Raw genomic sequence first — 24,757 nt, forward strand, 5'->3', positions numbered from 1 at the left:
AGAGGAGGGGGAAGCGCGAGTGGGCAGCGAGGGGTGGGGGCGAGGACCTAGGCGGGTTGTGGGCGGGGCTGTGGGCCGAGGAAGGCGGGGCTGGGGCGGAGCGTCTGGGCGAGGACGGGGTGTGGGCCGGGGTCTGCGCCCGGGGGTGTGCCGGGGGCGGGGCGAGACCGGGGTAGGAGGGATCGGGTATGTCTGGGCGGTGGGCGGAGTCGGGGCTGGGGTCGGAGCAGGGGGCGTGGCGGAGGTGGGCCGCTTCTCCCTCGCCGGGCTTGAAGTGCACTGGGCTCCCCGCGCCGGGGCGGGTATCTGGCTGGATGCATTCAGGCGCACAGGACTCCGCGTTGCCCTCCAGCGCGGGCTCGAAACCGGGGTCCTGCCCACCTGCGGCGACCTCACGCTCGGCGGGACCGGGCGCGGCACCTGTGGCTGCCCCCGCCGGGTCCCCCGGGCCATGGCGCACGTGGAGGAGGCGGCTACGAGCGCCCGCCTGGGCCGCCTGTGAGCGCGGGACCGTAGGAGGGACCCGGCGCGACGCCGCGGGCACTATGCCTTTCCTTCCGGAGGCGGGGGCGGCGGGGCGCGCCGTGGCCCTGGCCCTGGTGCTGCTGCTCCCCGCAGTACCCACGGGCGCCGGCGCCCTGCTCCGCCTGCAACCGGGCATGTGAGTAGCCGGGGCGGGCGCGGGAGGCTGGAGGGACGTCCGGAGACCCCGAGTCCTGGGCGGCTTTTCCCCCGGGTCCCTAAGAACTATGGGCTCTTTGCCTTAACTGGGGAGGGGGAGGTTAAGAGACAAGGATCGGGGGTTGGGTCTGGGGGAGCCTCCGTGGTAGGGCCACCCGGCCTCTCCCCTTCCCCTTCTTCGTCTGCCTGAACTCTGACCGCGGGTTTGCACGTTGGGAGGAATCGGCGCCCCGCGAGGTGAGGGAGTCTGGGCAGCTTGGAGAAGCTGAGAGGAAGCTTGGAGCAGCTTGGAGAAGGCTGAGAGGAAGCAGCGCGTGCCCACTTCCTTCCAGAGCCTGTCTCCTGGGGCCGGGGTCCTGTGCCCAGACAGGGGGCCGCTTGGGCTTGGTTTCTGTGTTAAATACGCGCGGGCTTTGGGGCTGGGAGACAGGAGAAGGAATTCAGTTACAGAATGGGCAGGAAGAGAGGGTCAGGGAGCCAGCCGAGATGAATTTAATTTTGAAAGATGATTCCTCAGCGGGCCGTTTTAGCGGTCTCTTTTAAACAGCAAATCGATCCTTGTGTTGGCCTCAGAGGAAAACTGGTGCGAAGTGAGCCGGTCTGGAGGAGGAGGGTGGGGGGAGGGCCTGCTGGCGCCCCGCGCTCTCCGCAGGGTATTGGGCCTGGGGCCCTCGGAGCTTGGAAAGGCTGCTGAGGGGCTACAGGAGGACTGCGAGGGGCCTTGGCGGGGGCTTCCTGTGCCGGGCTCCGCCAGCCCTGAGGGCTGGGTGCACCTGGCTGTCCAGACTGAAAGGACAGGCTTCCAGGCAGAGCTGGGGAGGGGGCAAATCCATGCCCCCAGGCCCCCGGGGTCTTGCTTTACTCCAAGAAAGATTCTTCTGTGGCCTTTTAAAGGAGCAGATCTGGGGCCTGAGCCCCGACTCTCCACGTGACTTCTCCCCTGACATTGCTCTTTGCTGTGACCCCAGGGAGTTTAGTTTGTCCAGGGGAAGCGGTGGCCTCTCAGCCTGCCTGCTCTTCACGTGGTCGGCCCAGGCTCCCCAGAATCCCTGGGTGCTGGTCAGGGTGGATGCTGAACAGAGGACTCTGCTCTTAAGAGGGGCTTCTGCCCCTGTGGGCTGGTGGGGACCGCTGGTTGCCCTTCCCCGACCCCGGGGAGTGAACCTGTCCTTTGAGGTATACCCATTCAGCCAGGGCTCACCCAGCCCTGGGAGGGCTTTCTCCCAGCGGGCAGAGGACTGCAGGAGAGTTCAGACTTCCTCTGCTCACTTTTCCCAAAGCCTCCTCCTGGCCCCTCACCTCCACTCTTCAGACCCTTCAAGGCCCCGCCCACCAGTCCTCCTCCTGGGGAGCCTCCCACCTGTGTGTGGGGGGGTGGCTGCCCTCTGGGGCCTGTGCCCATGTTTCTTGTCCTGGGGCACAGTCACTCCACTCTCAGATGCCCCCTGTCATGTTGACTTCCTTGCTGCCGGGGAGCAGACCTTCCCAGTCATGTCTGTAAGCACCTGCCACCTTCCCAGACCCTCAGTGGCACCATAGTGAGAGTGCTGGCTGGCTGAATGATTGGGGGTGCTTTTTTGCTAGACTTCTGAGAAACCTTATGAATGGGCCCATCCTGCAGCTCATTCTGCCCAGAAAGGAGGCAGGAGCCAGTGGGCCCTTGGAGGCCCCAGAATTGGCTCCTTGCTGCCTGCACCCCAAAAGCGGGGCCTGGAGAGCAGTGAGGGCCCCAGAAGGTCCTGACCCCTGTGTCACTTCCCTTCACGGACAGCCTCACCCTCCCTGGCTGGCTCAACAATCCTATGATGGGCCTGTGGGAAGGTGAGGCGGGAGGATGCTCTAAGGGGGGTTCCCACTTACTGGTGGCTCTGAGACCCTGGGGACCTGCAGGGGTGATGTGGCTGGTCCTTTGGCTCTTGCTGGCTGATGGGTCCAGAATCCAAATGAGACAATGCTTATTTATTTACTTAATTACATCTCCGAAGTGAACCTCTTCTGCTACGGAAAGATGCTGGCCTTTCTCTCCAGGGCCTGGGCTGACTGCTGACAGTGTGCTGGGCTGGTCAAGACAGGGCTGTGGGAGCAGTGTCTGAGCACAGGGAGCTCTGACCTACCTCAGCCCAAGGCTGCAAGGCTCAGAGGAGGCATCTTCTCACAGCCCTGCTTCCCTGGGGCTGGAGTCCTCTGGGCAGCTGTGCTAGGAAAATGTCCAGTACTCCAGAATCAGCTCATTAGACTGACCCCTCCCGCCTGGAGAGGAACAGGCCCTCCAAGCTCAAGTCCCCTCTTACAAGCAACTCCTGAACCCACTGGCCCTGAGCACTGCATGGTCCCCATTCGCTGAGGCTTCCTCTGGCCATTCGAAGGCCCCTGCTCACTGGTCAGGGAGCTTGAAAGCTGAACTGTACTTTCATGGCCTGTGAGCAGCTCGCAGTCACTGGGCCCTGCCTGTCCGCCTCTCCTGGGGGCAGAGGCTGTGCTGGGTGGAGGGAGAAGGCAGGGAAGGGGCACTCCCCTCACCAGCTGCCCTGTGCCAGGCCAGGCTGTGTGTTTGGTGCCGGGCGTGAGCTTGACGTTGCGATCATTTCTCCATTTGTCCAGTGGGAGGACCTGGGTGTCTGAGGGTGGTCTGCCCGGGTCACAGCGTCCTTGGGACCTCAAGGCTGGACCTGGGCTCGTCCAAGCTCAGAGCGCCGAGCGTCCCCTCATGCATACTGCATCCAAGCCAGGAGGCCACTAAAAAATGGAGCCTGTAAAAACAGACAGGACAGAGACACTTCTCAGCAACCCAGCCCCCTCCTAGACCCGGGGGTGTGTGCAGTCAGGCTTCCCCAGCTGCGTGTGCATGGCTGGCTCCCTTGCCCTGTGCCCTGGTTTCGTCCTCACCTCTTCACCCTGGCGTCTAGTTCTTGGGGTCCAGGAACTGCCCACCCTGGAGGGACGTGTCTCACTCCTACCCTTGCAGCTCCAGGAGCCCTGCTCTGCCCCCGATACCAGATGGCCCATGCTGGCATGAACACCGCCCCTTACAAAGCTCTGCTCACTTTGCAGTTGAGGAAGCACCTCCCGCCCCCCAGATGGGCAGTGGGTTCATTTCAGGAGCAGAGGGCCCGAGCAGGGACTCCTGCCCGCCCTGCTCCCAACCTCCCAACCTCGGGAGTCTTTTCTGTGCCTCCTCCCACCTGCCTCTTTGTTTCCCCCTCCGCCCTCCCCCACCATTTCCTCCTTCTTTCCAAATGGAAAAGCCAGCTCCGCTTGTGCTTCTGAGGTGCCGGAAACTTCCCAGAGGAGAAAGTCGTTCCAGGCTCGCCCCTCCTCCCTTGAACGGTTTTCAGCACGCAGTAGCCAGGCGGCCTGCCTGCCAGCCTAGGGGACCAGAGTCACGCAGGGGCCTCAGGGGGCGGGGACAGGGGGCAGCGGACGGGAGAGTGACCAGAGCAGATGTGGCTGAAGGGCTGCCGTGCCGCCTCGTCGTGGTCATCCCGCTGGTCAGCATCCCTCAGCCCACGTGGCTGAAGTTTGAGGTGGAGGTTCAGAGGCGGCCCTGTGCATCCTTTTTCTCCTGAATATCCGTGCTCTTGAGGCCCGGCCTGTGCAGGCCCGGGGTGGGCACTGGGCTGGGTGCCCTCACCCGGGGCCTGGCCTCAAGTCTGGACAGCTGGACCCCCGAGAGCAAGCATGCAGGGGGGTTGGAGTTGGTGATGGGGGTGCTGACTGTCTGTCTCTGTCCCAGGCCCCACGTGTGTGCGGAGCAGGAGCTGACTCTGGTGGGCCGCCGCCAGCCCTGTGTGCGGGCCTTCAGCCGCACAGTGCCCGTGTGGAGGCCGGGTTGTGGGCGGCAGGCCTGGTGTGTCAGCCACGAGCGCAGGTATGTGCAGGGGTCCCAAGGCCCCGTGTGGGGGTGGGGACTCAGCTCACCCCCGCTGCTGCATGGAGTGCAGGGAGGGGGCAGTGTGGCTTGGACGGGGCTGTCCTGGTCTCAGGGCACAGCCCCCCCGCAGTGCCCCACATCTGAGGTCAAGGCCCCTGACACTGCCTTGGGGTATGGCTACCATGGAGGCTATTCCCAGACTGTACACCCCTGCTCAGCGGCCACCTGGGGCCTGGTGGGTGGGGGCAGACCCCGTGGTGAGGGGGCCTGTGAGGAGGAGGAGGGGACCCTGCAGGGAGAGGTGCTGGCCATCCATGCAGGAGGGTGAGAGTGGGGCGCTCAGCCTGCTGAGGTCCCGCCTGCCGGCGGCTGCTACCTGCCCCTGAGCCCATGTGAAACCTCTATTGCTCAAGATTTTATTTCAAAATCAAGCGGAGGGAGTGCCTTTGCCTGCCTCTCCTCTTCTGGCAGGTTCTGGAATCTGCCTGATTGCAGAGCTGGGTGGGGCGGGGTGAGAAGGGCCTTCCGTCCCTCCCTCTTCTGAGGGGGTGTGCCGAGGAGGTGTGCCGTCCAGCCTCTCGGCTAGGTCTTCAGGATGTGAACCTGCTGGGTCTGCCCCAGGGAGCAGGGGCCGTCACCTTTGTTTTAAATGCTTGCTGTCCCATCACACCTGTGCTGTTCTCACCGTGGTTCTCAGCTGGGGGCTGAGGGGTTCATCTCCCTCCCGGGGCCTTCACAGCATCTGGAGAGTGTGGGTTGTGGAAGTTGAGCTGGGAGGACGGGGCAGGTGGAGGCAAGGACAGCTCCTCTACCAGGACGGTCCCGCCCCAGGGTCAGGAGGGCTGAGGCTGGGCCCTGCCGGCGAAGGGGAAGTTAGCCTGCCGTTTCCTCAGAGATGTGCATCTCTTTGTCTTTCCTGGCCCCACGTGTGTGTGGGTGTAGGTGTGTTTGTAAAACAGGAATGAGGTCACATCAGCTGCATCCCCACCCCCCCATAGCTTTCGGGGAAAGGGCGCTACTTTGGAAGCAGCCAGAAGCCCTGTGGTCCCTGGGTTGGAGGGTGGGTGGGTGGGTGGCCCTGCTAGAGAGGCTCCTGTGACTGGCCATTTCTCCAGGCTGTCCTGGGCAGGGCGGGTGCAGCGTTTTCAAGGTGACTGGTGCCTCAGCTTCCTGGCAGGGCACCTGGGCACTGCTGGGGAACGTCCATCTGCTGGGGAGCCGTGCTGCCTGGCCATGTGCAGCCTGTGTTGAGGGTCCGTGTTCTGGGTCCCAGTTTCCTGGGAAGGCTCAGGCAGGGCTCTGGATCCTTTCCTTGCACTGCTCAGCCCGGTACCTGGGACCCTACCCCCCGAAACCCAGCAGGACCACCTCCAGGTTCCGAGGGAGCAGTGTGGGCCCCGGCTCCATGGCGACTGCTGTCCCGTCTGCCTGGCTCTGGGCTGGAGCAGGGGCACAGGTTCCTCTGTTGGGCTGTCTCACTCCAGGTGAGCACAGACACCTTCCCACCTCGGTGCCCATGGCGGTCAGTGTCCTATAGAGTTTCCTGGGGTCGGTGCTGAGGGCATGTGGGCGTCCCAGTCTCATTTTGACTCTGGAGGGCTCCCTGCTTTGTTAATATGTCTTGTCCCCTCTCACGATGCTCATGGCTGAGGCCTCCATGCCGGCTGTGGAAGGTTTCCCAAATGCGTCATCCAGCTGGCCCTTCCGTGGCTGTGGAGGCTATGGCCAGTGTTAAGGAGGCTTCCACGGCTGGCCCACTCCTGTAAGACCCCACAGAGGCTCCAGCTTTATCGTGTTGAGCTCCCAGCCCTCCCTCCCGCTCTGCCAGACCAGCGTCCAGCCCTCCTTGGTCCACTCTTATGTGATCAGCCACGGGCCAGGCCACACATGTGACAGCTCCGTGGTGGCTGCTGTTTCTCCTGCAGCCACAGTGACGTCTGTATCTGGTTCCTGGGCTGGTGGGCTTGCTGCATGGCCCTGGCGGGGCTGGGTGGGGTGGCACGGGTCTGCATCCTGGCCCAGAGCAGGCAAGGCTGTGACAACACCTGAGAGGCTGGACGAGGGTTCTTGCTTATGTCCCCCCAGTGAGCATTTCCCCAACAAACCCAACATAGACTGCCCCAGGGTGAGGGAGCTTGGGCTGTGTGCCCCCCAGGGGCACAAAGGAACAGGTGAGGAGGGAGAGGATGCTTGAGCATGAAGCTTACACATGAGCCCCCACCAGGCCCCTCCCCTGTCCCACTGTGCCGGGGCCTGGGCTTCTCAGGGGCCACACAAGGTGAGGAGTGGATGTCAGCCTGGTAGCCATGTCCCCCGTCCACCCCGGCCTTGCGAAAACTGGCTCCTGGCCGTGGCGGGGGCCCATGTGACTGTCCCACATGAGGTGTCCCATGTGAGCTGCAGCAGGGGCTGCAGTCTGACCTGCTGTCTCCAAGGGTCACTGGCTTTAGGGGCCATCGGGGAGGGTGGCCGACCAGCCAGGTCACTGGGAGGAGCAGCACGTAGCCCAGGGAGCGGGTAAATATTTACAGCAGAAGAGTCCGTCTGCTTTGCCAGACATTGTCCGCGCCGTGGTAGGCCTCTCTCCAAGCAAGTGGTTTCATGTCCTGCCAAAGTGGCGTTTTGCAGACTCCCCTGAGATGCGTGTACACAGTCATGTGCACGTGCTCACGCTTCCGGGAAGCGCGGTTGGTTTGAGGGGTCCCGGTCCCCTCGGCGACCAGGAGCTTCCTGGAGCTCCTGAGGGCCAGGAAGAGCAAGCCAGGGGGTGCGGGGGGTGTTGTTTCCCTGTTCTGGAGCTGGTAGCCTAAGCTCCCACACCTCCTGATGCCACAAGGGCCCTGGACCCAACCAGGCCAGGCCCTGGGCAGCAGCCCTGCAGATGGCAGCAGGGCGGGGTGTTGTGCCTGGAGGTCGCTCACGCAGGGTGGGCTTGGGTTGTCCCTTTGCTCTCCTGCTACTCCACTCTGTCGTCTGGGCTGGGGGCTGAAGCGGGGAGTTGGGGTGGCTCCCCGGGCAGGTGGGTGGGGTGTGGCAGATCCTTGCTTGGGTTGTTAAAGCCCACTCTCTGGAGCAACAAACACAGAGGTCTCCAGATGGGATGCAGGAGTTGGGGTGCGGCTGGAAGGAGGAGCACTGCAGGTGGGGGACAGTCTGATGGGCTGAGTCGGACCAGGGCACCCCCACCCCGCCCTCCCGCTTCTGCTCCGGGTTCATGGTTGCAGGGGAGTCCCAGCCTGGGGGAGGTGGACCCTCTCGGACTACTCCCCCAAGCCTGCCCGCTGTGGGGGCTGGTGATACAGGGCAGAGGTTGGGCTGGACTGGCAGAAGGTAGCCCTGAGTGGCTGGGCTTCCGGGGACCTGGAGGCGCAGGTGTCCGGGGGCAGCCTGTGGATCTGGGGTAGGGACAGATGGGAGGCCCTTACCCCTTGGGTGGGGCTTGTCTCTCTCTGATGTGGGCAGCACCTTCCTGTGGCCACTCCCTGTGCCAGGCCCCAGGCTGGCTGGATTGGCTGCCTGCTTCCAACTCCTGGAAGCAGGACTATGCCCCTCTCTGCTCAGCCTTTGTGAGGCCATAGCAGTCCCATTGGAGCAGTCCCATTGGAGCAGTCCCATTGGACCAGCCTTGGACTCAGGGAACCCTGGCCTCTAGAGCACCCTCCTCCAGGAAGCCCTCCCACCTGTCCCTTCTGACCTCAGTGCCATGTGCTGAGCACACTCGGGTCCTGCTGCTTCCACAGATGCTTGACCCTCATCAGCCTGTCTCCCCGGCTTAGCCCTTAGTGGGGAAGGGGCCCGTCCCCAGGGACATCCCAGGACCAGCCTGCCACCTGGCTCCTTGGTGCACTGGTGGGCTGGGAGCCTGGGACACGGCTTGCCAGCACTGGGCACCTCAGCCCACTTGGTCATTCCAGGGGCCACTCTTGCTCCTGGGCTGGGCCCTGAGTCTAACCCTCAGACCCTTGTAGACTGGCCTCAGGATGAGAGCTGTGTGCTGGACACGATGCCTGTCCCGAGGTTCCTCAGAGCCGGACCACCATGGGGGTGAGAGGGAAGGGGTGGCATGTTGCCCTGCTGCTGGTTCCAGGATGGCTGTGCCCCCCCCCCTCAGTGCCCCTCATTTATATGACACGGCCTCTGGAATGCTGACCTTCCACCCACCTCTGTGCCCTGACCTGCTCGGCTGTGAACTGGGGACAGTGGGGGAGTTGGCCTGGGACATGAGGTGTGGTGGGAGCCAGAAGCACCAGATAGAAATGCCTGGAGCCTGGTCCTTCGGCAGTAATGCTCCCCTCTCCCTTCTCTTCTAGAACCGTCTACTACACGGGCTACAGGCAGGTGTACTCCACAGAGGCCCAAACGGTGTTCCGGTGCTGCCCAGGGTGGAGCCAACAGCCAGGGAGCCAGGGCTGCCTCTCCCGTGAGTGCCCCCAGCCCCCAGTCCCCCCATGGAGGCTATATCCTCAGTCAGTCTCCCGGGGGTTTGTCCCGCTGCCACACACGATGGAGCATCTCATGGCTGTGGGGGAGACTTCAGAGCCACTGGCTCAGCCACTCTACTCCCCCGAGACTGCTCACACGAACTGATGGAAGGGGAGGACCAGTGATGCTTCTCTGGCCTGACGCTGCAGGAGCTGCAGAGAGAGTTGGGACTTGTGGAGGTGCAGAGCTGGAGGGCAGGGGCCGTCTGCGTGGCGCCAGGGAGGGGGCCAAGGGTGGCCCCAGGGCCATGTCTGGGTGTCAGTGGGCTCAGACGCCCCTGAGCTTGGTTTGGGGTTGGTGTTATAGAGTGTGAACCCCTTGCCCACCTGCCCCGTGTGCCCACGCCCACGCCCTGCTCTCTGGGTCCTTCTGCTGCTCTGCCCAGGGCCTGGGCGAGGAACTCCGTCCTGTCCCCCCCCCCACCATGGGCACCCTGGGCCTCAGTCTCCTCTCTGCTGGACAGAATGTCAATCCTGCCTCCCTCAGAGAAAAGGGTCCTGATGGATGCGGGGGGAGGGGCAGCCCCTAGGTGTCTGCACAGGACCACAGGCAGCCTGCAACCCCCAAAGGGACCCCACTGAGGGTCCCAGAGGTGGGGCAGGAATCGGATTCCGATCCTAGTGGGCGGCTGTGAACCTCTGCTTTGTAAATGGAACGGATGGGGCTGGAGTCCAGCTGCCGGGGATGTTGGGGGAGGGTTCCTGGTCTGCCGGTGTGGGCACAAGCGAGCCCACTGTTGTAGCTGGCAGGGTGGGAGAAGGCAGCCGTCCTCCTGAGAGGTTGGCCCACAGGTTGGGCAGCCCCTGAAACAGCACTGGGGCGTCCAGACAGGGTGAGGTTGGGCTGCACCGTGGAGGGTGGCAGGTTTGTGGCTCCTCATGGCGTGGGGGTTAACCTCAGGTGGGCCGCTCTGTGACGGGTGGAAACTGGACTTCCCAGGTCATGTCCCTGCCTGTCCTCTGGCCCCTGGGGGGGATTCCATAAACAGGGGCCACAGACGCGCTCTGTGGACTCCAGCAGGAAAGGGGGAAAGTAGAGGATGTGGTGATGTTTGTCCAGGAGAGGAAATGAGTAATTCTCTGCAGGAAGGGGCGGGGGGAGAGGACCAGACGTGCCTTGGGGGGATGATGCAGGAGCAGGTGGTGCTGGCCAGCGGCCCCTGGAGCGTGGGGAGCATCCAGCTCTGACGGCCCTCCTCTCCGTGGCTGTCTGATCACAATGGTGATCTGTGCGGAAGAGGAAGTGGGCTCTATGTCTGTGTGCCCTGGGTTTATGGGAAGGGACGTGGGTGCATCCCCGCGTGGCCGGCCTGGGGTGAAGACTTCTGGGCACGGTAGGGGCAGGGGAAGGGGCAGGGAAGGTTTGCACAGCAGTGTCCCGCAGTTGTCATCCACTGTGCACTCCTAATCTGGAGCCCAGTGACCCTCAGTGTCACCTGTGTCTTGGAGTGACCATCCCAGGATTGGGTGGGGGGAGTGGGAGGACCCAAGGGCCATCCAGACCCCTGGAGGCCCGCTGCGGAGATGGTCCAGTGCCGGCTGTTCAGAAACGGGGGGTCAGCATTGGGCTGGGTCCACGGCACCAGGAGCTGCTAGTCTCAGCCACAGCCTGGCGGGCCCGGCCTGTGGTTCTGCCTGTGCCCGCAGCCAGGATGCTCGAGGTGGCCCTGCCCTGGCTGGCTGGGTGGCAAGAGGAAGATGCAGCCACACCACTTGGGGATCAGGGGTTGCTGAACCAGCCCAGGACTAAGGGGCCCACCTTTGGGACTTCTCAGTGCAGGGAGGGGTCTCAGCGGGGACCCTCCCAGGGCAGCCTGGGCTGTGCCTCTGGCTGGGGCCAGGGCTGAGGTGGTAGGGAGGTGGGACGCATCTCGGTGTCTGGGTCAGGCCCTGGAGGTACAGGTTGTCATGTCAGCTGGCAGACACAGGACAGGGCCCCCACGTGTATCTTGAACTTGAGACTCTCGCTTTCTTGGTTGATTTTTAAAAATTCATTTTTAGGGTGGGATTTATTTATTTATGTACCTGGCTTGTATCTGTTTGCTTTAATTATCCGGGAAGAGCCCTGTGATCTGACCTCTTGGGACACTCACTTGTCCCCCCGGCATCTGGGTGGCCAGCATGTGAAGGAGCAGGGAGAGAGCTGGGATCCTGCCCCCAGCATCAGCTCATTGGTACACTCATTCATTTTTTCATACATTCATTCATTCGGTTTATGCTCAGCTGATCTGGAGCACTGAAAGTTCAGGGGGACTAGGTTAGGGTTACGGACAATACATGTCCATGCGGGCCTCAGGTCTGTGGGGGATCTCAGGCCCGTGGGGGACTCAGGTCTGTGGCGAGGCCAGCAGCTGCTGGCAGATGCTGAAGTGACCCTGATATGTGAGGATGGGCAGACCAGGCCAGCCAGATGGGCACTGGTGTTGTGTGGAGTGACTGGAGCCAGAGCAGGAGGAGTTTGTGGGGGGAGGAGGAGGAAGGGGGAGAGGTGGGTGGCCAGGGCCTTTCTTAGCTGCCCCACGCTGTAGCTGAGCCCCTGGGGTCCCTCTGCCTGTAGCTGCTCAGGGCTGGTTTCCCAGCATCATGGGGCCAGAGCCTTCCCCATGTCCTTTGTGCATTTCAGACCCGGGACTCTCATGGGGGGACCTGGGGCAGGTGTACAGTCGAATCAGGCACCCATCTTGGGGTTGGGAGACCCAGGGTCCCTACAGGTGCCACAGCCCCCAGCCCCGGGGAAGCCCTGCCTCGGGGGTCAGGTGAGAGTAGGTGGCTGCCTTCGGTCCCCTCTTGGCCACATGTCAGCAGGCGTCAGGCCTGCAGATGGGGTCAGTGTCGCTTCCGTGGTCCTGTGAGTGGAGGGGCCAGTGATGGGGCAAAGGGCCTTCCCTGCGTGCAGAGGGGCCCCTGGGGTCCACTCCTCCGGCTTTGCCCCCACCCTCCCCCTTTCTCCCCCTCTATCTGCCCCATTCTTTCCCGACCGTCTCCCCAGTCTAGCCTCCTCAGCACCTTTCCTTGTATCCAGTCTAGGCCCTCCCCCTTTCTCCCCCTCTATCTGCCCCATTCTTTCCCGACCGTCTCCCTAGTCTAGCCTCCTCAGCACCTTTCCTTGTATCCAGTCTAGGCTCTCTCCAGTTCTGGGGCCCTGAGAAATGGGCAGGTTGCGGCAGGGCCCTGTGATGCTGACTCCTGCTGGCCCTACCCCCTCTACCAGCCACAGATATTACCTGGAAACTCGGCCATGTGTGTGACCAGCTCAGGTCCTCATGGTGTTCATGCCGGAGGACAGCAGGAAGCTTCTAATGTTGGGTGGGATTTCTCCAAGACCCACATGGCAGCAGGTGTGACCTGGAGGTGACTGAAAAGGAAAAGTGCCAGCAGGGGGCTGCCCGATGGCCAGGGCCTTCCCCAATCTGTGGGCCCCAAGCATGTGTGCCGTGGGGGGCAGATGGGCTCTGCTGCTGGGGTGCAGGTCCTCTTGTTTCAGTGGCCTCTGAACTGCACCCCCATCCCAATCAGATGACAGATTTCGCTGGCCCCTCCCCATGTGTCCACTATGGTCACCCTGGGTCCTGGCCACCCTTATTGGGTGCCCAGAAGAGGTGCCTGGCCTGGAGCAGTTCAACCCCTCAGACCCCTGTGTGCAGACCCTGAAATGGACTGGGTGCCGAGAAGACCATGCCAGGAAGACCACCCATGGCTCCGTCTCGAGCTCTCTCCATGTGGGCTGGGCTCAGTCCATCAGAGGCTGGAGGATGGAGAAGCAGGGCCCGAGGAGGGGCCAGAGCCTGCACAAACTCTGTGGGTGCCAGGAGCTCTGGGAAAGGGATACTGTGGTCCAGGAAGCTCTGTGTCAAGCAGTTAAGTGGGTTGTCTTTGCAGGACTTGTCAGAGCCTTTAGTACGGTAGTGTACGCTGCAGTTTGCTTACACAGGCTGTGTAGTGTTTTCCGAATGGATTCTTTCTTTAAAAAGGAAGAAAAAAAAAAAAAAAGCCAAAAGTCAAAGTAATACAACAGTGTTCCTAAAGCACGTACTGGGAAGTATGCTAGTGATCCCGACAAGCATCTGTAGAGGCTGACAGGGTGCCTGGCACTGCTCTTGGTGTGGGAGGGGCCACGAGCAGAGGCGGCTTCTGGCCCTGTTCTCCTGGAACTTGCATCCTGTGCAGAGGGAGAGGAAGGAAGAAAGGAAGTTTCCATGCCGGCGAGTGGGGATGCTCCAGAGAAAAATGAGGCGAGAAAGGGCCCACGGATGGGAGGTGCTAACTTAGTGGGCGTCCAGGAGGCCTCTGTGTCCAGGGCGGTGGTGGCCTGTGTGATGTGAGTCTGGGCCTTATTGGTGCCCAGGGAAGAGCCCCACTGCAGAGGGAAGGACAGGTTCGAGGTGGTGGGAACTGGGCAGGGCTGAGCTGTTGTCCCCACCCCGGGAGCCCAGCCCTGGGTCTGGATCTGTGCCTGTGGCCTCAGCTCCTTCAGCCAGGGCCACAGGGCAAAGCGTGGCTTGGCACCCCTGTGTCCAGCTCTCGAACTGCCAGGCAGGCCTATCTTCCCTCCGGCCTCCTCAGTGGTCCCTGGCTGGTTGGGGCTGTAGGGAAGGAGCTGCAGGAAGGCGGCCCTGAGTACGCCCGCCCCCCCGAGGTGGGGGCTTCCTCAGCCTCCGGTCTCTGGCCTTCACTTGTCCTTTCCCGCTCTGGCTGCAGCATGGCAGCCCTGCGCCCACCCCACGCCCGGTGGGGGAACTTACAGAGCTGGTGCCCCGGGTCTCCTGTCCCTGGTATGGACCAAGGTACTGGGGGCAGGGCGTGTTGTCCTGCTGTGTCCCCACCCCCACGCCCCCAGGTCTCTCCAAACCATGCATCACACCTGAACTGGCCCGGCCCTGTGCCCAGCACACATTTACACACACACTCACATTTGGGCCTGCAGCCCACCCAGAGGAGCTCACCACGCAGCCTCACATACACACACGTGTGCACACATTGTGCCTAGGTTTACTCACACGTGTGTAACCTACTCACATGGGCAATCACATCTGTTCACTCAGGTGTGCGCTCATGCTCATGATCACACGTGTGTGTGCACAGTCACGTGCATGAACTCACACTTCCGTGGGTGCCCAGACACCTACACGCATGCTCTCACGGGGGCATGATGCGGTGGGGAGCACCGGTGATGAGACACAGAGGTGCCCCTGTCTGTCACCAGGGGCCCAGAGTGCTCCGTGCGCCCAGGGGAGCTGGGACCAAGTTCAGCTTCTGGAAGGTTCTGGGTGCACGGCCCCTCCCCACCGACTGCCTTCGGAAAGGTGGGCATGGTGGGGGCAAGGAAGGAGGCTGCCCCCGCCAGGTGTGCTCTGAGGGCTCCTGCAGCCCAGGGTGGGCCTGGAGGGGGCAGTGGGCTTCGCTGTCATCAGGGTGCCTCAGCCTCTCACTCCTGTTGACCGGACACAATGTCCCAAAGTCATTGTGGCTAGTTTGTGCCAGGCCTGCCTTCATGCGGGGGCTCTGGGAGCTGGGCCTGACCCTGGGTAGAGGGAGTCTGCCCGCCTGTCTTCTGGGATCCCCCCCTCCCCCGTGTGGGGGGGTGCTGATCTAGGCACAGGACACTGAGGAGCCGGCCTGGAGGGCATGCCCCTTCCTCGGGCACTTGAAGCCTGAGTGCTCAGCACGGAGCTGAGGTGACTCCCTCCCTGCAGCAAGGGTCCTGGTGGGAGAGGTCGGGTGGGGCATGGGATCTGGGCCCCGAGCCCTCGGCCAGCGTTGGGTGGAAGGCTGGCAGGAGCAAGGTCAGAGGGACAAGGCAGGAGGGCTCAGGCCGGCTCTCCCCTGGGCTCCCAGGGAAGTGGCCTCCCTTCCTGAACCACTGCCAACTTGAGGTGGGTGCTGGTTCCCACGCCGGCTCGCCTGTGCACGGGCAGCTCTTAATCAGTGGCTGGGGTGAAGCTGAGGAAACGCTGCCCTGCAGCCTGGGCGATAAGACGGGAGCCACCCTGCCTGCCCGTGACCTTGAGCTGAGCCAGCCCTCCCTGCAGGGTCTCTGGGATGCAGGCGAGCCCTCGCTTGCAGGGCTGGCTTCCAGACCCGCCTTTGGTGACCTCGGCATGTGGGCGGGTGGTTTGGCAGGCCAGACAAAGGTGTCAGTTGGGTCACCCTGTCCTACCTGTGGTCACTCAGGTTTCCACTAGCCCCTCTGGGGGCAGAGGGAAGGAGGCTCAGCCTCAGCCAAGCCTAGGTCCAGGGTGATGGTCCGGGGGCTGAACTTGCAGAAATCAAGCCCTCAGAAAACAGCCAAGTCCCATTTCCAGGGTCAGCCCGTTCTGGGACAGTGAGGCTGGGGCCGCCACGGTCAGTGGAGTTGAAGTCTGGCTGGGCCTGGGTGTCCCTGCCTGTCCCAATGAGAGGAAGGGGCTGGCGTCAGGATGCCACAGACGATGCCTGGATGTGGTGCCCTTCCCTGCAGACTGTGCTCCCCAAATCTGTCCTCCCATTCCCGGACTTGGCCAGGATCCCCCTTGGAACTGGACACCCTAAGGATCCTCCCAGCCTTTGGTGTTAGGAATGTGGGCGAGTCCACCCAGCTTCACCCCAAGGCAAAGGCCTGGTCAATGTCTCTGAGCTGCGGCTCCCCGTCGGTGACCTGGTGGGGGTGGTTCCTCCTCTCTGTTCAGATGGTGGCCCTGGACCCGAGCTGCTGCGGGGCCGTGTGCATCTTCAGCTCCAGGTGATTGTGCGGGGGCAGCACTCTGACAGTGGGAAGGGCAGGGAGCTTAGCCCACATTTCCAACCAACAGATGGGTATCAGGGCTGGGATTTAAATGTAGGTCTTCAGAGCCCGAGCTGCCTTGCCCTGTGAAGGCATCTGGGCGGGGTGAGGGGGGGCAGCAGGGGTCCAAGGAAGAAGGACAGCGTCCTTCAGCCTTGGAAGACGCGGCTGCCTGACAACTGCAGACCCTGTGGGCACAGTGCTCCCCCACCCCCGGCTCACCTCCACCTGCTCTTGAGTTTCTCACACTTGTGGGCTCTGACAGTTCCTCCAGGGTCCCTGAGGGTCCTATGGGTTCAGCCATGCTGAGAGTGACGAGGGTAGGTCCCCAAGCTGACCCCCTGCTGTCGCCCTGGCACTCAGTAGGTGCTGATAAAATTCATTAGAAAGTATGGGCTTTCCAGGTGGTGGGTGCAATGGTAAAGAATCCACCTGCCAAGCAGCAGATGTGGATTTGATCTCTGGGTTGGGACGATCCCCTGGAGGAGGAAATGGCAACCCACTCCAGTATGCTTGCCTGGAGAATTCCAGAGACAGAGGAGCCTGGCGGGCTACAATCCATGGGGTCACAAAGAGTTGAACAAGACTTAGTGACTTAAATAACCATGTTAAGTATAAGGCAGATTTGGTACTTAACAATCTATAAACCATTTCCAAAGCATCCATCCTTCTTTCATTTAACACCTGCGCATGGTTCCTCTAGTGGCTCAGCAGTAAAGAATCTGCTTGCAATGCAGGAGACCCAGGTTTGATCCCTGGGTCAGGAAGATCCCCTGGAGGGGGACATGGCAACCCACTCCAGTATTCTTGCCTGGAGAACCCCATGGACAGAGGAGCCTGGTGGGCTACAGGCCACAGGGTCACAAAGAGCTGGACACGACTGAAGTGATTTAGCATGCACACACGCACCATGCCTGCTAGCATTTGAGCTCAGTGAGAGCAAGAGTCTTCAAATTGTTCACTAAGGTATCCCACGTGTCTGTAGTAATAATAGTTTCCTTTGTGTAGTAGATGCTCAGCAAACACTAGTCAAATAGATGAATCTATCTGAGCCACTGATGGGCTTCCCAGGTAATGAATCCGTCTGCCGATGCAGGAGACCTGGGTTTGATCCTGGAGTTGGGAAGATCCCCTGGAGAAGGAAGTGACAACGCACTCCAGTATTCCTGCCTGGAGAATCCCCTAGACAGAGGAGCCTGGTGGGCTACAGTCCATGGGGTCGCAATGAGTCAGACATGAGTGAGCATGTACGAGCCACCACATGGAGCTTTTACATTTTTCTTTTGCACGTGTCCCATGGGTCTGTTTTCCTACCTGCCTGCTCTTCACACACATGGCTCCTCTTTCTTGTAGAGGAAAGCAAACGTTCTGATATGAAGCCTCAGTCTGTGGCTCCTGAGCTCCATTTCCACAGCTGTGCTGTGAGTGTTGCCTGTGGTCTTCCTCACCTGTGGGGGGTTCCCTTGGGGGGGTGTTGAGTGACAGCGGGAGGAGTGGGGGGCTCCCGGAGATATCCCTGACCACCACCCACCCGGGGGAAGGATGGGGACCCACAGGTGCTCCACCATGCTGCCCTGTCCCTTTGCTCTGGGTGCCCAACGCCACCCCATGCCACCCAGAACCCCCGGTCCCAGGCTTCTCTCTGTGGTAACCCTGTCTTTCCAGCATCCTACGAGCCTGCGGCCACTAGGAGCACCCTTCTCGGTTTGGGTGCTTTGAGCACCTTTGTTGTGAAGCCTTTTCTTTTTTCTGTCTGAGGATGCACTGCCCTGGACATCCCTTCTGGATCCTTAGCGCCTGCCTTCCCCTGAGGGCCTTCCCGCAAATAACTCTCACATCTCACTTGGCCTGACATTTATTTGTCTCTTTCCTCTTCATTCAACAAAGTTTATGGAGCGCCTTCTAAGTGAGGGTGTGTCGGTGGCACCAAGGGAGGCGATGGTGCTGGAGGTGGGCTTGTGCCCTGCTCCCAGGGAGCCCAGGCCTGGGTGGGAGCTTAGCTGTCGCCTTTCTTAAGCGCTGGTACACTGGGAGGTACAGCCTTGCAAACTGCAGGGCGCTGTGGGCGCTGATTTGCCTGGTGGCTTGGGAAGGCTTGGGGCTTCCCTGGTGGCTCAGACATTAAAGCATCTGCCTGCAAGGCGGGAGGCCCAGGTTCGATCCCTGGGTCCGGAAGATCCCCTGGAGAAGGAAATGGCAACCTACTCCAGTATTCTTGCCTGGAATATTCCAGGGACAGAGGAGCCTGGTGGGCTGCAGTCCATGGGGTCTCAAAGAGTCAGACACAACTGAGCGACTTCACTTTCTTTTCTTTCTTTCTTTGGGAAGGCTCCCTGCGGAAGGGACCTGTTGTCCAGACACACAGCTCTCGGGGTCTGACGGGTGGCTGGGGGGCTCTGTGCCAGGTCGATGGGAAAGCCACAGAAGGATTTTCAGCCAGGGGCCTGTGATCTGATTGTTGCCATGAAGGAACATGATGGCTGCGCCATTGAGAAAGGACAGGGGTGAGTGGGACCAGCTGAGAGGACTCCAAGGGGATACTAGAGGTGGCTTCTTCCAGCCTGACCACAGAGACAAGTGTGGACTCCAGGTGTATCGGAGGTGGAGCCGATGGGCTGGCTTTGGATTGGACCTGGGGCGAGAGTGAGGCCAGCTTCCTGTTTCTGGCCTGAGCCCTTGGTGGCTGTGATGCTGTGTACCAGGTCAGGGGAGGGGTGTAGGAGCAGGGAGTGGGGTGCTGTCTCCCCCTGAGCTCCGGAACTGACCGTGGAGGGGGGCACAGGCAGGGTGCTGTCCACAGGGGCCCCCAGGCTGGGCATGGACCTGGCAGAACCTGCAGAGGCTCCTGGGGGTGGGCAGAGTCCCGGGGTGAGCTCCAACCTGGATACTTGGTTCCCCCACGATTGGAGGGGTGGCCCATCGTGGTGGTTTGAGGCTGAAGGTCTTCAGGACGGTGAAAACTTCTTTAAGATGTGAAAAGTAAACACAGCTGGCTTCCCTTCCTCCACAGAGTCGCCCAAGTCCACAGGTTTGGGGCCCTCAGCAGTGGGAACTCTGGTGCCACATGGCCTGGGTTGGCCCCGTACCCAGACTTACCTGTGCAGGTTCCAGGGTCACCACGTGATTCCTCCTGCTCCCCTGTGGCACTGCCTTGTCCCCCAGCCCCCCACTCAGATTCCTTTCAGAAATCTCAGGGAGTTTGCCAGGTGTGAGTAGAGCCAGCTGGGACCCCGGCAGGGTGGCTCGAAAGGAGGGATCCCTCCAGGGCTGGGACAGAGGCCCAGATATGAAACAGAGGAGGAAGAATAGGCTCCCTGAAAAGACCTGTGTCTCCCTCGGCCAGTCCTCCTGACTCTAAGTCAGAAAGCCCTGGGCTCATCTGTCCTGGGATGGTCCCTCGTGGACTAGTCCCTCCTCAGCAGCTGCGTGACCTGGGACCACGTGCTGCATGTCTCTGAGCCCCAGTCTCCTCATCAAGGGCAGTGCCTGGTCCAGGGGGATGCTCAGACTCATGTACCTGGCCAGCGTCCCTACCCTCGGGGTCTCCTGCCCTCCAGCTTCTCTGCCTGCTGGACCCATGGGTCACACTGGGCTCTGGGGTGCCTGGGGAGTGTCCAGGCCACTGTTCAGAGTGTCCACTCACCCAGAAAGCACCCCAATGTCTTTGGACTCAGGGCCTGGCTGTTGGGGTTGTGGGGATGGGAGCAGAGCCCACCTGCCCTGGCCTTGCCCTCTCCTGTGTGGATGTGGGCCGGGGGTGGCTGCAGAGACAAGAAAACTCATGCTGAAGCCCCTGGAAGCACCCGGTCCAGCATGGGGTGGGGTCCTTTCTGTGATGGGGCTGGGACTGGACCTGGCCTTCCATCCAGGGCCCCTGCCTCTTGGGCCAGCCGCTGCCTCCTCCATGCAGTGGCCTGGCACCGGAGGGGGCGGCTCAGTAACCCTAGGCCACCCCCAGGAAGTGGGTTTAGGTGTAAACACAGCTGCCCCCAGGGTGACCGGTTGGGTCCAGCTGGGGCTTGGGTGTGGGGAGAGGGTCTGGGAGCAGGGAGTCTCCTCTGGAGAAGGCAGGGGAGGCCGGCTGCTCTCAGCCCTGACTTTTTGTCTGGACCCTCTCTTCTTGCTCTCCCAAGGCCTGGGCCAGCATTGCCCCTCCTCCAGGGTGGGACCAGTCTGGGCATTTCCACCAATGAGATTTTGCAGGGAGGGGGCCTCAGCCAATCTCTCAGCCTCCTTCAACTGTGGGCTGCTCCCTCTGAGCCCCTCACTACCCACCCTCCTCCCACGACCCCCTCCCCCTTGGCCTCCCCCAGAAAGTGCCCTGGAACTCCACGTCCCACTGAAGTGAGTGGGGTTATTTTTGCTTCACCCAGAGGGGCTTCACTGAACCCAGACCTGGTGGGGATGGCTCAAGCCCTGGTGGAGGGGGAGCGGTGTGTGACCCAGGACATCAGAGCGGGGCCAGTGACCTGCCTGGCTGTGGGACCCTTCCCCAGGGCCCCCACATGGTTCCAGGGCTGGAGTGGGAGTGTGGGGATCTGTCCTGTCTGTCCAGAGTCTGGGTCCTGTCCAGGCCTGAGGCCTCACCTTGTGAGGAGACTTAGGGACCTTGTGTCCTGGCAGTGGCCTGGGGGTGCCTCACGCCCCTGCCTCTCCTCACACGCCTTCTCCCTCCCTCCACAGCCGTGTGCAGCTCCGGCCTCTGCTTTAACGGCGGCCACTGCGTGTCCGGCTCAGCCCAGCCGTGCCGCTGTCCCTCTGGCTTCCAGGGTCCTCGCTGTCAGCATGGTGAGTGGTGCGCCCTCCAGGTACTCCATGCCGGGGAGTCTCTGATGGTTGGGGGTGGGGGTCTCCGGTGCCCTGACCCCACTCCCTGCAGTCCCCTGAGGGTGTTGGAAGGAGGGGCAATGCTGCAACCCCCTTTCTCATGGATGCCTCTGCACCATCGTCAGAGTCCACCACATCCAATAACACCCTCTGTGGATGGGGACAGTGGGCATGGAGACAAACAGGCATGAACCAGGTCCCTGGGTCAGCTGGGAAGCGGCTCGTCCCAGGGGCCCCTGAGCTGTACCCTTACCTGCCAGGGGCTCTCGTGTCCTTCGTGTCAGAAGTTGGGGGACATGGGGCCCTACCCTCACGCCTGCAGACTGGATCCTGACCTGCTGACGATCCATCCCCCGGCAGTGTCCTGTGGGGACACTGTGGGTGCGGATGAGCTTAAAAGCAGGTGCTGGGGCAAGGGGCAAGGGCAATAGAAACTTTATAAAGAAATACAGATAAGTACATGAAAAGTCGTCCAAAGAACCTGCAGACCTCCTCCTAATTTCTTGGCGTGAATCTCCCTGGTGGTCTTCTGCTTTGTTTGAGTTACTTACCCGACCGTGTAGCTCGCGGGTCCTGCTGGAACAGGGCATGGAGCTGCGGCGGCCGTCGAAACACTTGAGATGATTTCCGTTGCTTTGAACTTGCTTCTGCTGAGCAGCTGGGGGCCTCTTCCCCATAGACGCTGGGGCGTACATCCTGTGTGTGCTTTAAGGCTCTGGATGCCAGCAGGCAACCGGAGGGAAACCAGGAAATCGTGGGGGACTGGGGCCCCCCTTTGTAGGGGGACCCCCGTGCTCTTGCTGTTCCCTGTGCATTCACATGCGTATGCCCCCAAAGCGGGGCTGAAAGCAGGGGTCCTGGGGAGGTGCTGGTTGGTTCTGAGCCTGGCACTGGTGCCCAGGGTGCTGGCATCATTGGAAAGAGTCGGCAGGCTCTGACTGCTCATTGAATGCCCTCTGTGAGGCGGAAGGTCCTGCTTCCTGGGCTCTGGGTGCTGGACTGCTGCTGTCCGGCCATGGTGTGAGGACCACTGTCTCCCTTCCAGGCGCTGGGGTCCCGGCTGCGTACCCTGGACCATCAGGGCTCCGGGTCTCAGTCAGGCCTCCATGTGGATTTAGAGCCTAAGCACCTCTGTGGGCTGGACAGAGGTGACTCCACCCCACACCAGTGCAGGCTGGGGTCCAGGCTGGGGTGCAGGGGCCTAGCTGCCATGCGTCACCTCTTCTCAGGGTCTTTCTGATAGCCGCGGGTGGGTGTGAAGATGCTGGGTTGTGTGCTCAGGGCGAGAGGGACATCCGGCCTCGAGCTGCTGTGGGGTGGTCCCTGGGACTGGGCTGTGCCTTGACAGTCAGCAGTCCCTGCTGCCCAGGGAGGGCGGTGAGGAGGTAACTGTGCATTGTGGCCTGTCCTTGGCCTCGTCCTCAGGAAGCAGCCAGGACCCCTGCCCCCTGCCCTCGGGCCAGGCTTTCTCTAGGCCCTTCCCCTTCCGCCATGCTTTCTGGGGCCACTAGTCCTCCCACCACTCCTGCCCTGACGCTCTTTCCGACGCCCAGCCCTAAACATCACTGACAGGTGCTCCTTTTGTCCTGAGCAGCACCGCCTTCCTGTGAGACCTGACACTCGGCCTCCTGGGTACCAGAGGGTGCATGGCTTGCAGGGGTGAGGTGGGTGTGGGGCTCGTCATCCAGCAGGTGCTCTGCAGCCAGCCGGGGGCCCCCTAGGGCAGTACCAGCTGCTGGACTCGGAGACCCACACTCAGTGCTCCTGGTGGGGAGGGGCCCGTGATCACAGGCTCACACACTCCCTGGTCTCTTGGAGTCTGGGCTCCAGGCTTGGCTTTGCCTCCAGAGCAGCCCTGCTCCTGTGGTCACTTACGGGTGGCCTCTCGGGGTGGGGGCACCTTCCTTTCCCTTCCCACACTCTGCCTGCGTCACTCCCTTGGGCCTTAGCCTCGTCTGCTTCGTGGAAGAGGAATCTGGTGTTAGGGAGGCCTGGCTGCTGCTGGCCGCTCAGCAGAGCTGGGGCTGGGGCTTGGTCCAGCCCAGTGAGCACCTTGAACCTTCCAGCCATGCCATCTCTGGTCACGGTGCTGGCCCTTGGTGGGGGCAGAGCCTTGTTGACATCTGATTGGGAGGAGAGGGCCGGATCCCCAGGTCCCCTCCCTGCTCACCTCCCAGGCTGGAGCGTCTGCATGGGGAGAGGTGAGGGGGCTGGCCTGTGACAGCCTGTGGCCCTCCAGGGTCCGGGGCCTTCCTGGGAGAATGGCCAGTTGTAGTAACAAAGCTGTAGGGTGGCCCCTAGGCCTCCTCTTAGGATACCATCTCCTGGAAGAAATGTCTGGTGTGCAGAGCAGGGATGAGGTCTGGTGTGCAGACCTGGTGTTCAGGGTTTGGTGTACAGGGCTGAGTGTGCAGGGCTGGGTGGGCAGAGCTGGTGTGCAGGACTGGGTTGGCTGTACAGAGCTGGTGTGCAGGGTTGGTGTGCAGAGCTGTGTGTGCAAAACTGGGTTGGGTATACAGGGCTGGTGTGCAGACCTGGTGCAGGGTGGGTGTGCAGAGCTGGATGTGTAGGACTGGGCTGGGTGTACAGGGCTGGAGTGCAGGGCTGGGTGGGCAGAGCTGGTGTGCAGGGTGGGTGTGCAGAGCTGGGTGTGCAGGACTGAGTTGGGTGTACAGGGCTGGTGTGCAGACCTGGTGCAAGGTGGGTGTGCAGAGCTGGGTGTGTAGGACTGGGCTGGGTGTACAGGGCTGGAGTGCAGGGCTGGGTGGGCAGAGCTGGTGTGCAGGGTGGGTGTGCAGAGCTGGGTGTGCAGGACTGAGTTGGGTGTACAGGGCTGGTGTGCAGACCTGGTGCAGGGTGGGTGTGCAGAGCTGGGTGTGTAGGACTGGGCTGGGTGTACAGGGCTGGAGTGCAGGGCTGGGTGGGCAGAGCTGGTGTGCAGGGCTGGGTGGGCAGAGCTGGGTGTGCAGGACTGGGCTGGGTGTGCAGGACTGGTGTGCAGGGCTTTTGAGCAGGGTTGGTGTGCAGGGCTGGGTGTGTGCAGACCTGCTGTGAGGCCTGTGCCCCTGCAGGGCCGCTCCGTCCCCTTCCGGTCCATCCATGCTGGGTTTGGAGCCGGCAGACCTGAGACCTGGCACTGTTGGGCATGCTACTCACCGCCCCCCAAATATAATTGATTCCAGTTTCAAAAATAAAAGCCATATTTTTTTCTGGTTTCCCAAATACTTTCATTTGAACAAAAGAGTAGGGGAGGGAGAAAGGAACTCTGCTGATGGTGGGGAGGAGGGGGAGAGGAAGAGCCCTTCCCCCGCCTGGTACCCCTCCCCTCACCTTGGGCCTGCCTGCTCACCTCTGCCTGCCGCCCCCTCCCTTCCCTGGAAGACTTTCTGCAGGAGCCTCAGGAGCACAAAGGGAGCCTGTGCTGGCGGGGCCTGGAGCTGGGGGTGGAGGCTGGGGCAGCACAGGCCCCTGGTGCAGTCTGGCCAAGGGCGGCTGTCTGTCCAGGCTGGGCATTTTGTCATCCTGATGTGCCTGTGGGCCTCAGGGTAACGCGCCAGCCTCCAGCTCCCCTCTCTGTTTGGTGGCGATGGAACAGGGGGGTGTTTGTGCAGGTCCCAGGCATCAGTGCAGGGGAGGGGCAGAGTGCCCTGGCAGGGTGGTGGTGACCTTTTCTCCCCAGAGGTCTGGCCATTGAGGGACCTAAGGGATGATGGGGGTGGGGATAGGATGGTGATGGTCCCTTGTCCTGGGGTCCCTGCACATCGGATGCCTGAGCTTCTGTGGGCGAGTGGTGCCCATGTGGCCTCTCTTTTGGGATAGCCTGAGGTCAGGACACCCCCCGGGACCACTGGCTTCCTTGCCCTGAGGACCGGCATCTTCAGGTACCCCAACCCTAAGTGGGCTCCAATGATCCTATTATAGCATCTGTTCCATCAGCCAGACTAGGAACAGTTTCCACCCTCTGAAAATACAGCTTTGTCCTCCCTCTGCACCCAGAGTACAGCTGGGTGCGGCTTGGAGTGAGTGAAGGCAAAGGCCTCTCCCGCCCATCCCCCAGATCTGCTGGGGACGATCTTGTCATAGCCAACTGGCCTTGACTCTTTCAGGAAAAACAGGCAAACAGACCACACTTTGGAA

General features: G+C 61.8%; 1 protein-coding gene across 4 annotated transcripts in view; it reads left to right on the plus strand.

Moving 5' to 3' along the window:
• The first annotated feature begins 276 nt into the window (after positions 1–276).
• The window catches only part of MEGF6 (multiple EGF like domains 6), a 102,146-nt gene continuing 77,665 nt past the window's right edge, over positions 277–24,757 (plus strand). The window contains exons 1-4 of one of the 4 annotated variants that reach the window (XM_059875755.1): positions 277–661; positions 4,415–4,549; positions 8,863–8,972; positions 20,477–20,581. In XM_059875755.1, coding sequence (XP_059731738.1) covers positions 315–661; positions 4,415–4,549; positions 8,863–8,972; positions 20,477–20,581 — 697 coding nt within the window. In that variant the 5' untranslated portion in view covers positions 277–314. The remainder of the gene's footprint in view (positions 662–4,414; positions 4,550–8,862; positions 8,973–20,476; positions 20,582–24,757) is intronic. The other 3 variants (XM_059875753.1, XM_059875756.1, XM_005217190.5) reach the window with 3 other exon arrangements.

The sequence above is a fragment of the Bos taurus genome, chromosome 16 (genome assembly GCF_002263795.3).
Source record: "Bos taurus isolate L1 Dominette 01449 registration number 42190680 breed Hereford chromosome 16, ARS-UCD2.0, whole genome shotgun sequence".
Classification (NCBI taxonomy): Eukaryota; Metazoa; Chordata; class Mammalia; order Artiodactyla; family Bovidae; genus Bos; species Bos taurus.